Source organism: Clinocottus analis, unplaced genomic scaffold, assembly GCF_023055335.1.
Source record: "Clinocottus analis isolate CAN_PGR_092001 unplaced genomic scaffold, fCliAna1.0.p SCAF_11, whole genome shotgun sequence".
Classification (NCBI taxonomy): Eukaryota; Metazoa; Chordata; class Actinopteri; order Perciformes; family Cottidae; genus Clinocottus; species Clinocottus analis.
Window position 1 is genome coordinate 1436225 of NW_027175832.1, and position 11652 is coordinate 1447876.

Below are 11652 nucleotides of genomic sequence, written 5' to 3' on the forward strand. Positions count from 1 at the left end.
TCCTCACCTCTCTCTCTCTCTCGTCTGTTCCAGCGCCTGTTTCCATAGCAACAGGTTACCATGGAAACTAGGTGGCAGTGCTTTCCATCCTCCGGCTGAGGAAAGGTGTCGAGGAGGAAAAGTTAGTTTCGTCTTTTCTGTTTCCCAGAAAACAGACGAAACTGCAGCTTCTGTTTTCAAACCTTCAGAGAAATGATTATTATATTAATATTATATTATTATGGGATGTTTACGTTCATGCAACTTGAATAAACTTTATAAATATTTATGTCATTTTAACCTCTAAAGTCTCATCAGCCTCCAAATATTAAAAGGTAAATCTAGAGATGTGGAGGTTTTGCATCAGTCAGTCGTACGTTCAAGGTTCTCCATTAATTCATTAACACATTAATATATTAATACATTAATACAATAATACAGTGTCTGAAAGGTTAATTCATGCCCGTTGTGTTCACCTGTTAACACAAAACATCAAATCTCTGAAATGCTGACCCACTTGCAGACTTCCAACATGTCCGTGCTGTGATATTTCTCTTCCTCCATCTCTTTCTTTCCTCCATCTCTCTCTCTCTCTTTCCTCCATCTCTCTCTCTCTTTCCTCCATCTCTCTCTCTTTCCTCCATCTCTCTCTTTCCTCCATCTCTCTCTCTTTCCTCCATCTCTCTCTCTTTCCTCCATCTCTCTCTCTTTCCTCCATCTCTCTCTCTTTCCTCCATCTCTCTCTCTTTCCTCCATCTCTCTCTCTCTTCTCTCCGATGAAGTCTTCACTTCCTCTCTGTCTCTCTGAGCCTCCACCTCGTTCACAGAGACATCGAGGGTTTCTCATGCGGCTGCACCAGCTGCCAAATGATGCACCGACACAGGAAGAAGCAACAAAAATGGCCTCTGCTTTAATGTCACTTTAAATGTAGAAATAGACGAGAAGGAAAGAGAGAAGAGAAGACAGACCTCCTCATAAAGGAGGTGTTTAGAACCGTCATCATGCTGCTGTATGTGTTTGCTCTGACATGTACAGTACGGATATGAAAGTTAGGATTATTTGCGAACGTCTGCTGTGGGTTTTGCTCGTAGCCAGATTATTATTGCTCCAATACTTAATTATGAAAAACAACAGCCGGGGGCCGCGTTGAATCTTTCACAAAACAATCACAGCTTCTGGGAATCGGAGTCGCTCGCCCCGTCCTCGATCCAACGGAGAGAGAGAGAGAGAGAGAAGAGTGACAGATAAGCACAAACCAGCAGAAGGTGCGACAGAGTGATGGAGCGACCGCGTTACTCCTGCCGCCGGCTCTCGCTGCCACTATTACTTTTTATTACTTTTTGTTGTGCTATCGTGCAAAATTAGCTGCACGGATGAGTCAGTAAAAGCTCGTACAGCATGGAAAGTTAAATCATCTTAATATCAGAGGATGCTGGAGTCCGGTGACCAGACGCCGTCCACAAGCGGCAAATTCTGCCTACAGGATCTGCTGACATCGCAAAAATAATAGTAACTGAGGGTCCAATTCAAGTGAATGTTGGATTGCATGTGACATTTTAAGCTTGAACAAAGCGGCTCAGTTAGCATTAGCTCCGTTGTTGTGGTTTATTCGCTGGATGAGACAGAAACAGTACGAGGAACGAGTTCGATTGCATTTTTTTTTCAGTCGTTTTTAGTTGCTCAGCTCGTAGGCCGTTGATGATTTTAATTTTCTTTTGGTGGAGTTGTTTCTTTGATGTGCAGCGCGTTACTCGCTGCAGCTTTGATGCCGATGGCAAGATGCGGAGGGATTGGTTTTGTCCCCTTTGGGATCGGCTCTGGGAAAAGCTCTCTTGATGTTGTTTGTCATCACTGTCCATAGAAATCAGGCTAACATGCAGTCAGTAATGTTAAAGGTATATCTGATAAAATGACGTTACACATGTCAGTCTATTAACTGAGTTGTCTACACTTTCCATCACAGGTTTACACACCGCAACTGATATTTTACTGGATTTTAGCACAAGGCCACAGATACTGTGTATTTTGGTCATAATTAGTTATTTCGGGCCGTCTGCTATCGGTCCTGAACAGACAGGGAATTCCTCTGACTGTTAAATATGTATTAAAGCCTCATTGTGGGTGACTCAGTCGCTCTCCAGTCACTTCAGCATCCTCTCCTCCAGTGACGGCTGCTCTCCGCTCGCTGCGGGAGCTCAGACCAACCAGGTGGAAGCAGGAAAACACCTCGGAGCTGCAACAGCTCGCCAGTCAATCAGCGTGGGGATCCCAGCGTGCCCTGAACGCCTCGCCTCCATTTCATCCATCGTGATCACATGACGTGCTACTCCGGCTGTATTTACTGCGGCGGCGGCCGTCAGGGCCTTCTGATCCTTCTGATCCTTCTGTGGTGACGTGAACAGAACCACAGAGTTATAGCTATTTTATAATTCAAAATGATGTATAATTATTTGTCCCTATTAGCTTATTTTCTCATGTCCCAGCTGCTTTATCTGCTCCTTCAGGCCTCTTGTTTTATCCAATCACAGGTCACCTCTCTTCCTCTATGACAGAGCAGCCTAGCTAAAATACATGAAACACTTTTCTAAAATCTCTGGCGTGTGATTGGTCACTGGGCCCATGTGACCATTTACATGCGCTGTGATTGGTCAGTGAAGCTAGCGTCACGTAGCAGCTAGAACCTCAGGACTTTCTGATGACCTCTTTCAGACAGAAGGTCGTGTGAATGAAATGCTGATTGTGTTACTGTTTTATACATTTGCATTTGTATTTAATCATAAACTAGCCACAGCGCTGTTGTTGCTGCTGCACCTTGGGTTGCTGGTGCAACTCCAGGGACACATTAATATCTATTAAACGGAGTTGCCGGCTGTGTTTTGGCCAGATTTTAATATCCCTCCGTTAAGTAAAGGAAAATGAATTTGTACCTGCACACCCACACAGATGTTTTGATTGCTCTGAGTGGGAGGAGCTCTGCTGAGAATTACACAACTCTGCGTCAATATAAACGATGATGGAATAAGTTGTCCTGCGCTAACAGGCGATGGTGTCCAGTAATCCCAGTAAATAATCTCACTTCGAGTTTATCGTCTGCACTTCAGACGACTCGCGTTTTCTGCCGCCCTCGTGCTCTGAAGCCCTCGCTGCTTTAATGTGGATCAAGTTCCTCCCTCGCTCCCTCCCTTCCTTCCTTCCCTCCCTTCCTCCCTCCCTTACAGTACAGTCACACTGCACTGGGCTGGAACCCATCGCTTGCTCCCCCGAGTCTGCAGGTCTGACTGCGAAGCCGCTCACGCTCGCTGTGTAATGAGACAGTCAGAAGCAGAGTTAAAGAGCAGTTTGATGATCTGGTATTTAATGAGTCTCGGCCTACTTTTGTGTGCAGAACGAGAGCTGCTTCATAATGTTGGCGGCGTAACTGGAGAGGAAAAGAGAGAGAGAGAGCGCCGTGTCGCACGGCACAGAGTTAGCAGTGAATCGCAGTGTCGCCCAGATGGTGGACAGGTCTCACCCCACCACTTAGAGATGAAGCTTTTAATGGATCAAACCTGCGGTTGTTTTAGCCAACGTGATGCAACTCATGTGTACTTCACATTGCTGCAACCGTTGTGTTAAGGTTGTGAGTCCTTACCCCTCCAGACAACCACTGCATCCTTTGACACGAATGGCTCATGTTGTGTTGCGCCATCACACACACACACACACTGTTGCTCACATTTTGGGCTCGTATTGCTCATAAATGACCCCGACAATCCACTGAGGCTGCAGTCGTATGTGATGTGCATCAGCTGCACCGATACACATGAGCAGACTTGCTTTCTTGCACCCAAACTTCAAGAATAAATTAGCTAAAGTTGTTTATTTTTTATATCTTCTTTTTTTTTTTTGTCAGGTTGTTATGGAAACTGGCCCGCCCACGTCTGCAGCGATGCTGTACAAAAAATGTTTTCTATCTCTAGTTCTTCTCTCCATAGTCACCCAGTAAATAGTTTCACTGTTATTCAGCAAAACCAAAGTGACGCCTGAAAACCAGCTCGGTGTCACAGGAGCAGCCACAACCAGGCCGTGTAACCAGTGCTGTATGAGAACCAGTGAAGGACCAGTCGAGGTCCCAGTGACCTCTGACCCATCTCACATTAACCTGTCACTGTTATATTGTGTGACGAGCATCCCACGATGCATTGCTCTCCCTCAGCGGGCCGGACTGCACCTCCTCTGACAGCAGTAAAGACAGATTTAGCTGCCGCGCTCTGGAGTCAAATGCTCCTCCTCGCGACGAGAGGACGCTCGGTTTCTTTTTGATCGGTCGAGCCAGCGAGGGGAAGCAAAGGAAACGCACGTTTCCTCCGTCGCGGGATGAGTCACCGAGTGGTCTCTGAGGGGAAAGAGCCGCTCAGAGACACGGCTCGGTTGCAGAGAGGAAGGTAACGAGGTGAAGGGTTTATGCGGTGTTAGACTCTGTGTTAGTGTGCCACTGGAAGCTCCACCCGGCTGTCCGGTCCCCCGTCTCCATCCCACAGGAGACCTCCAGCAGCCAGACACACTGCCCATCGTCCCTCCCATCCTGCCTCCTTCCTCCTCCTCTGCTTCTCGTCTCCCTTCATCTACCTTCGCTTCATCTTCCGACTCGCCAAGCCGAGACTTTATTGAAGTAGCTGTTTATGTTTTGGCTCTTGCATCCGTCCGTAATGTCCATCTCTATTGATTGACTTTGTTCCTTCCGTTCCAAGAAGTTAAAATATGCATTGTCCTGTTGTTTATGGCTAAAAAAAACAAACTAATCCCATAAAGTAGCACAGCGTTAGCGGCGCTTTAAGTTGTGAGCAGCAAGTGTTGCTAAACAGAGAAGCGCTGCAATAAAGTCATTACAACTGACGCCAGCCTGCCCACAATAACCTAATGGATAATTACACAGAAGTGCAAGCAAGCGCTTGATAAGTGTAATAAGTGTCCTGGGCTTTAAAAGGATAGCATTTGATTTAGCGATGGAGGAAAAGGAGGCGCAGAGGGAGCAGAAGGGAGCGACCGACGAGAGGTGGACGCCCTCCCTCCTGTCAGTCCTCACACATCGAAGCCAAACGTGTCGCCGTACCAGCTGCTCACGGTTTGCTCCAGTTTCTCTGCGGTTTTAACCATTTAAAAAAAAAAAAAGAAAGGCAGATGAGTTTATTAATTACACGTTGGCGGAGTCTGAGCCGTCCCATCCGGGACAAAAAGAGCTTCACAAAGTCTGCATCATCGTTTCATCATCACTGCACCAAGAACAGCGAACATGGCTGAATTAAAACGCTGCTTTTCTTTATCTGTGACTGCTATCAAGGAGTGACTGTGGATGAGGAAAGTTTCTACACACACACACACACACACACACACACAGGTTTGTGAGTGCAGGCGTTAAAAGCAGTGCGAGGATGCTGGGAGCGCGGCGGTGGGCGGGTGTGGGCGTCTGAAGTGTGTCTCTGTCTTTCTCCGCCGGTGTGAAAAGAAGTGCAGTAATTAAAGCCAACCTCTTTCTGGTCCCCGATGGAAAGGGAAGGCAGAAAGGGTGAGGAGGCTGAGAGAGGGAGTGGGAGAGAGATGAAGAAGAAAGCAGAGATAAAAGCCAGAGACACATTTATTTTCTGATTTTTTTTTTTGATATGAAAAGGCAAGAAAGGGAGGTTTTAATTTTAGCTCGGCGTGCCAGATTGCCACGAGGGGAGAGTGTGGCAACTCAACGTGGAGACAGGGGTCCACGCGCACACACACACACACACACACACATACACACACACACACACACACACACACACACTAACATCACATCTCACAGCATGGACACCGTTTTGAAAATGTGCCTGAAGAGTTTTCCTCATTTCAAAAACCAAAGCTTTCAGTTCTTTTTGACATTGAATGTGTGCTCTTACTTCATGGTCCATAACACAACCGACACATATCTTTATGTCTGTGCCTTTCACTGCTATTCATCTGGACTTTTAAACGTCACAACCTTCTGTGCAACGTTTGTGGTAGAAAGTCACAGACTTTGTGTCAACACTAAAGCATCCAAAGGGAGCTCCGGTGTGCAGCTACATGATATTAAACACGCTCTCCCCTCCAATCTTACACACTGGACTATTAATAATTACCAGAAGATATTAGTAATATAAAATATATATAATATAATATAATATAATAATATAATATAAAAAATATATAAAATATTAGTGTTTAATAAGCAGACGGCCCAGATCACAGACATTCACAGGCATTCACCTAAAGTCAAGCTGCTGATTGGGCGACGGAGCGAGTCTTCTGTCTGCAGACTGAAGCGCCTCAAGTCCCAGTGAAATGTTGTCTATTCCCACTGTGAACACCCAGTGTGTGTGTGTGTGTGTGTGTGTGTGTGTGTGTGTGTGTGTTCTCTTATCAGCGCTGCTCGTTATCCAAACTTCCTGGCAATGTCTTCGCCTAACGACGGCGTGAGCTGCCGCCGCGGCGCCGCTGCCTGGCGTTCCTGCGTGGAAGAGGCGTCTCGCTCTGACCTACATACGCTACCGTGACCGGCGCTAAACTTTTGTCTCCATGACAACGGGAGGTGCGAGCGGGGAGGGGATGCTGCGCCGGCTCGAACGCCGGGATGTTGTCGTCTTCCTACGAGCCTCCGCGAGCCCACACACACACACACACACACACACACCGATTTATATCAGAACAAACAAGCCGAGAAATCTGCATTTTGAATCGGCGTCGCCGCGTTAACCGGAGCGCAGGCGAGACGAGGATGGAGAGATGTTGAGGGAGAGATGAGAAAAGGTGTTTGATGTATAATTCATCCGTGCAGCGGTCGGGCGGAGGTGATGGGGTACGAGGACAGGAGGAATTTTAGAGGATGAAGGCGGAGAACAGAGGAGGCCGGGCGGGAAAGAGGGAATCCGACATCTCACGGTTTCCCTGCTATCCGTCACCGAGCCAAGTTCTGTGAATCCGGTGGGATTGTGTGTCTGCACAAAAGAATAAGTGTGATCACGACGATGCGTGTTTGTCACGTTGTGTTTTGCTCTCGTGCATACGGAGCGCCGCGGCGCAGAAACACTGCGATCGTCACGTAGATGTACTACTTCCTAATGATTGTTTTGGTTTGTAAAGCATGTTGCAGAGGGAGACACTCCTCCTTCTCCAGGGCAGATGGTGCCTCGTGGCGTTTGCACATTTGGCTCTTGAAGGAAGGAGCTTGGAGGAAGAGGAGGAGGAGGAGGAAGATAAAATAAGGGATGAAGTAGGGATGGGAGGAAGCAAAGCAGGCTGTTGCACCCCTGGAGGGACGAGCAGCTCTGCTTTGTGAGGAGGCCGGCGTTGAGCCCTCGTTCTCTCCTCCCTCCATCTTCACTCTCTCACCACCCCTCTTCCTCCTTCCTCTCACCCGCTCACTCATCACTCATCTGTTTCCTCAAGCCATCTCCGTGTTGGTCGCCATCCACGTGTCTGGTTGCAGTGCATGTGTACGTTAAAATTAAAAAATAAAAAGGTTAGCGGGAGGAGCGGCGACGCAAACAACCAAAGAATCCATCGACTAAAATATGACCTGAATAAAAAGTCCACACCTCATCCCGCTTGTCTCTGCCCCACTTTAAGTATTTGTCATTATGTGCATGTTATGGGGCTGCCCAGCCATGTGTGTGTGTGTGTGTGTGTGTGTGTGTGTGTGTCTTTAGGACAGTGGGCTGTGGTCCATATAAGTCTGTTGACCGGCGATAGCACTCTGTTGTTGTCTCTTCCCACTGATGAGCTCTGCCTCGCCCACAGGGAGGTGGGTGCACACACACACACACGCACACGCACACACACACACACGCACACACATGCACGTGGAGGATCCACCTCTGCGTGCCTCTCACTAATCGTCCCCCACACTGTAAAGCCTTCATCATTGGTTCAGAAGGGGCAATAAATAACACAAACAACAAGAACTTCTTCGTGGGCAAACACAGTTTTTGTTGATTCTCCCACGTTTTGGATGAAACACGTTGAACGGCAGGAAGGACTGAACCGTGTGTTTTGTCTTTAGCGATGTCGTGATGCTGATCACAGAGTTATGTTGTGTATCGATGGAGACACACAGCAGACGACACGCTGGACGCTGCGCCGCCGTCCTCAACGTGACTTATGGAACGACGACCATGACATCATCATGACGTCGCTGACATCGTTCCTTTCACTTTCACGTGTGTGTGTGTGTGTGTGTGTCCATGAGGCTGTTGTCTCCTCCTGTGTGGGTCACACATCATGTCGGAGACGTTGTCACAGTCAAGGCGTCGTTAGAGATTCTGTCTTGTGATCTGATCAGAGTGAGAGGTTTTATTTGTTGCATTTGATTTTTGCATTTTTCCATTTGTCAAGTTTCAACATACAGTATGACTCTGCTACATCTTTTGTGTTGTTTTTTAAAAACTTTTCGATGGGCTGTTAAAGATTAAATAAAGAATTTGATTCACATTAGATTTGTGAGGTAATGAAAGTCCATTTTCTTCTTCTTCTTCTTCTTCTTCTTCTTCTTCAGGATCAAAAGTATCACTCTGATTTGCATCAATATAATAATTGACATTACAAAGGTGTTGACCTGATATAATAAAATGGCGGCGGGGTTACCTGGACTCCCTGGTGTGGATCTGACCTCATGTTCTCATGGTCTCATGTTCCCTCTTCGTTGCAGTTCACTCGCGACGGGTCGAGTCGCTCTGACACCACACTGAATAATTCAGGAAAGGCCATGATGCAACGTGTGTGTGTGTGTGTGTGTTTGAGTGCATCATGTTGTGTGTATGTTGAGGAATGCTTTCAGTGGCGTGTGAGTGTGTGAAGATGAGCGCTCCCAGTGGGGTTTTCCTCGGAGAAGCCCAGTGGCCCACTGAGGATCAGCTTACAGGTGTCGGACTGAGAGTTGGGGGTTTGAAAACTGACTCCTGAGTCTCAGGATGCTGTTTCCTGCCTGCGGTGCTCGGGTGAAGCAGCAGTGACCTGTTGATTCAGTCAGAGACTCTACACTCGGTACGTTTTAAGATAAACACTTGTTTTCCTGCACCTGAAGAAGCCTGCCACTGTGGCTCCTTCATCATGATGCCACCGCTGACGGGTGGGTGGATGAGCTGTTGTCGTAGTACACATGCTGATATATGCACGCAGGATTTGTATGAATGTGACTCACCACACACACACACACACACACTTGAGCGTGAGAATCTCGGTCAGTAATGTATCCTGAGGAACCCGTGATGTGGGATGGAGGCTGATGTCTGTGTCAGCTGGTTTAAAAATGTCCTCAAATACCAGGATGTGCTGTTGGAGCCGCTCACACACCGCGGCGGTCGCGGCCGAGCCGTTTGCTGTCGTTGGGCGTCGTGTTGAGTTGCGGCGACGCTCGTCCTGCAGGCCGCGGTGACGAAGAGTGCACCCACACGGCTCAGTGTCATGCATAATGGCTGAAGGGGGAGGTCAGGAGGATGTTCACGCCCACTTCGGTCTGCTGACTCACCAAAGGACTCCACCTGTGCTGCACCTTGGCTTTGATGTCGTTCCAGCACCCGGACCTCTGAGAGAAACTGTCATCATGTATTTTTTAAAGGAAAAGGGAAAGATGTGCTCATCAAAAGGGGAAAAAATAAATCAATTTCTGCAGTTCTACTTGGCATTGTTGCCTTTTTCTAGCTGCATATTTTCTGTTTTACAGCACACATAAACTGCGTGGTTCGATATCAAGGAAGGGAGAGGACTCGTTGGGCCATTTTAGCACAAACATAACAGTTAGCTTAGCGCTGTCGAAAGCAGTACAACATGCCTCAACAACTTCTGCGCCGTGTTGCATCTTCTGTATGTTGCACATGCAGAAACAGATACGGTGGCCGTGTGGTGCAGGCAGCAGGAAGCTTATTCTGTGAGCTCGAAAAACACTCATTTTATGGGGCGGAGCAGCAGGAGCTTCATAGACCACAGCTACTGCGTCCTAGAGGACATTATCAAGCATTCATTCAGTCACCTGTGAGCTTCAGGTATAAGTTCCGTTGCCTTCAAAGTGCAGCCATCCATGTCTCACTGCACCACATGCATACAGCACAGTGAGGTGTTGGAAGTCATCACTTCTCTGCTCATGTTCGTTTTCTAGTGATGCATTCGCACAACGTGTGTGTGTGTCTACATGTTTGATGCATGAACACACTTATCTCTCTGCAGAAACTCCCAGAGTCAAACTGAATGTGTCTCTGCATGCATGTGTTTGTGTCAATTTTCACATTTTGTGTGTGTGTGTGTGTGTGTGTGTGTTTGCACTCTTATTTGCCTGAGCGCTGCAGCTCTCTGAAGCGTGACCGTGCCCTGATGCACACGTGCATCTCACACGCAGGATGAGCACACTGGAGTGTTGATGGACCCACAACAACAATAATTCATGCAGCGGGGCCTCACAGTGTTCACACGGTTTCATCAGATCGTAATATTTTTCCATTTTTTAAACCGAACGACACAGTTTCTTGACTGAAACTCCTTCCTAACAGGCCAAGACTTTGTTTTATTGTGATTTTTCTTGCAGATTCTGATTCTTTAGGTCCTAATCTTTCCAGAAAGGTGTCTTATTGACGCTCCAGGAGGCTTTTTGGGGGAATGACGGTGTGAGATAAAACCTGGTTCAGTCTCCTGATTCGCTTCCTCTCCTTCCTCTTCTTCTTCCTCCAGGTGAGACGCTGCTTGAAGCCCGGAGGACGGTTCGTCTCCGTGACCTTCGCCTCGCCGCTGCTCAGGAAACGCCTCTACGCTCGCTCAGAGTACGACTGGTCCGTCAGGAAGTACGGCTACGGAGACGGCTTCGAATACTTTGTGTACGTGATGACCAAAGGAGAGCCGCTCAGCCCAGAAGACGCAGCGCTGGAGAAAAAGCTCCTGGAGGACGCCAACGCGCCGCCCACCACGGTGGTCACAACGCTGAGTGAAGACGAGGAAGACTTCCTGTTTAACATTGACTGCTAGCGACACTTTAACCCTGAGAGTTATGGGTAAGCTCTGACTCGAACCTCCCCATGATCACACACACGAGGACCGCTTCGTGTCACACACTTCTTACAGCGACGTCGGTTTGTGAGAATCAACTGCTGTGTATTTTTAGCTGCGGTTTATGTTCGGCGTAAATGTAAATATAGATATGTTTGAGGATTTTAGACGTTTTGTACAGGATTCAGACTATGCAACAATACAAATAACACACTTTACAGCAAATTGGGGCCAAATATTCATCCAGATATGAGGTGGATGCAGGATTATTGTCACATTTCCAAAGAAGAATTGGAAAAAGTAGAATAAAAATCATGTTTGAGATGATTTAAAAGAAAGTGTGTTATTATTATTTATGTTTACAGAGAGAAATGTTTACAAAATGTATGTGTCAAATAATCAATTAATCAAAGTGAACATATCTGTTGTGCAACACATCTAATTCACTTATTGATTAAAACACACACAACAGTGGTGTGTGTGTGTGTGTGTGTGTGTGTGTGTGTGTGTGTGTGTGTGTGTGTGTGTGTGTGTGTGTGTGTGACCGAGTGTTTTTTATAAAAAGTCACCTACGTGCATGAAAAAAACATATTTGCCTAAACTGACTTTTAATGTCACGACAAATACAGATAATAGTTTAAAAAATACACAACACA

At 47.1% G+C, this 11652-nt stretch overlaps 1 protein-coding gene across 1 annotated transcript in view; it reads left to right on the top strand.

The window, feature by feature from the left end:
- The window catches only part of ece2a (endothelin converting enzyme 2a), a 51782-nt gene extending 40429 nt beyond the window's left edge, over positions 1-11353 (top strand). The window contains exon 5 of the mRNA XM_068599358.1: positions 10685-11353. Within this exon, the coding sequence (XP_068455459.1) occupies positions 10685-10975 (291 nt within the window). The 3' untranslated portion in view covers positions 10976-11353. The remainder of the gene's footprint in view (positions 1-10684) is intronic.
- The last annotated feature ends 299 nt before the right edge of the window (positions 11354-11652 follow it).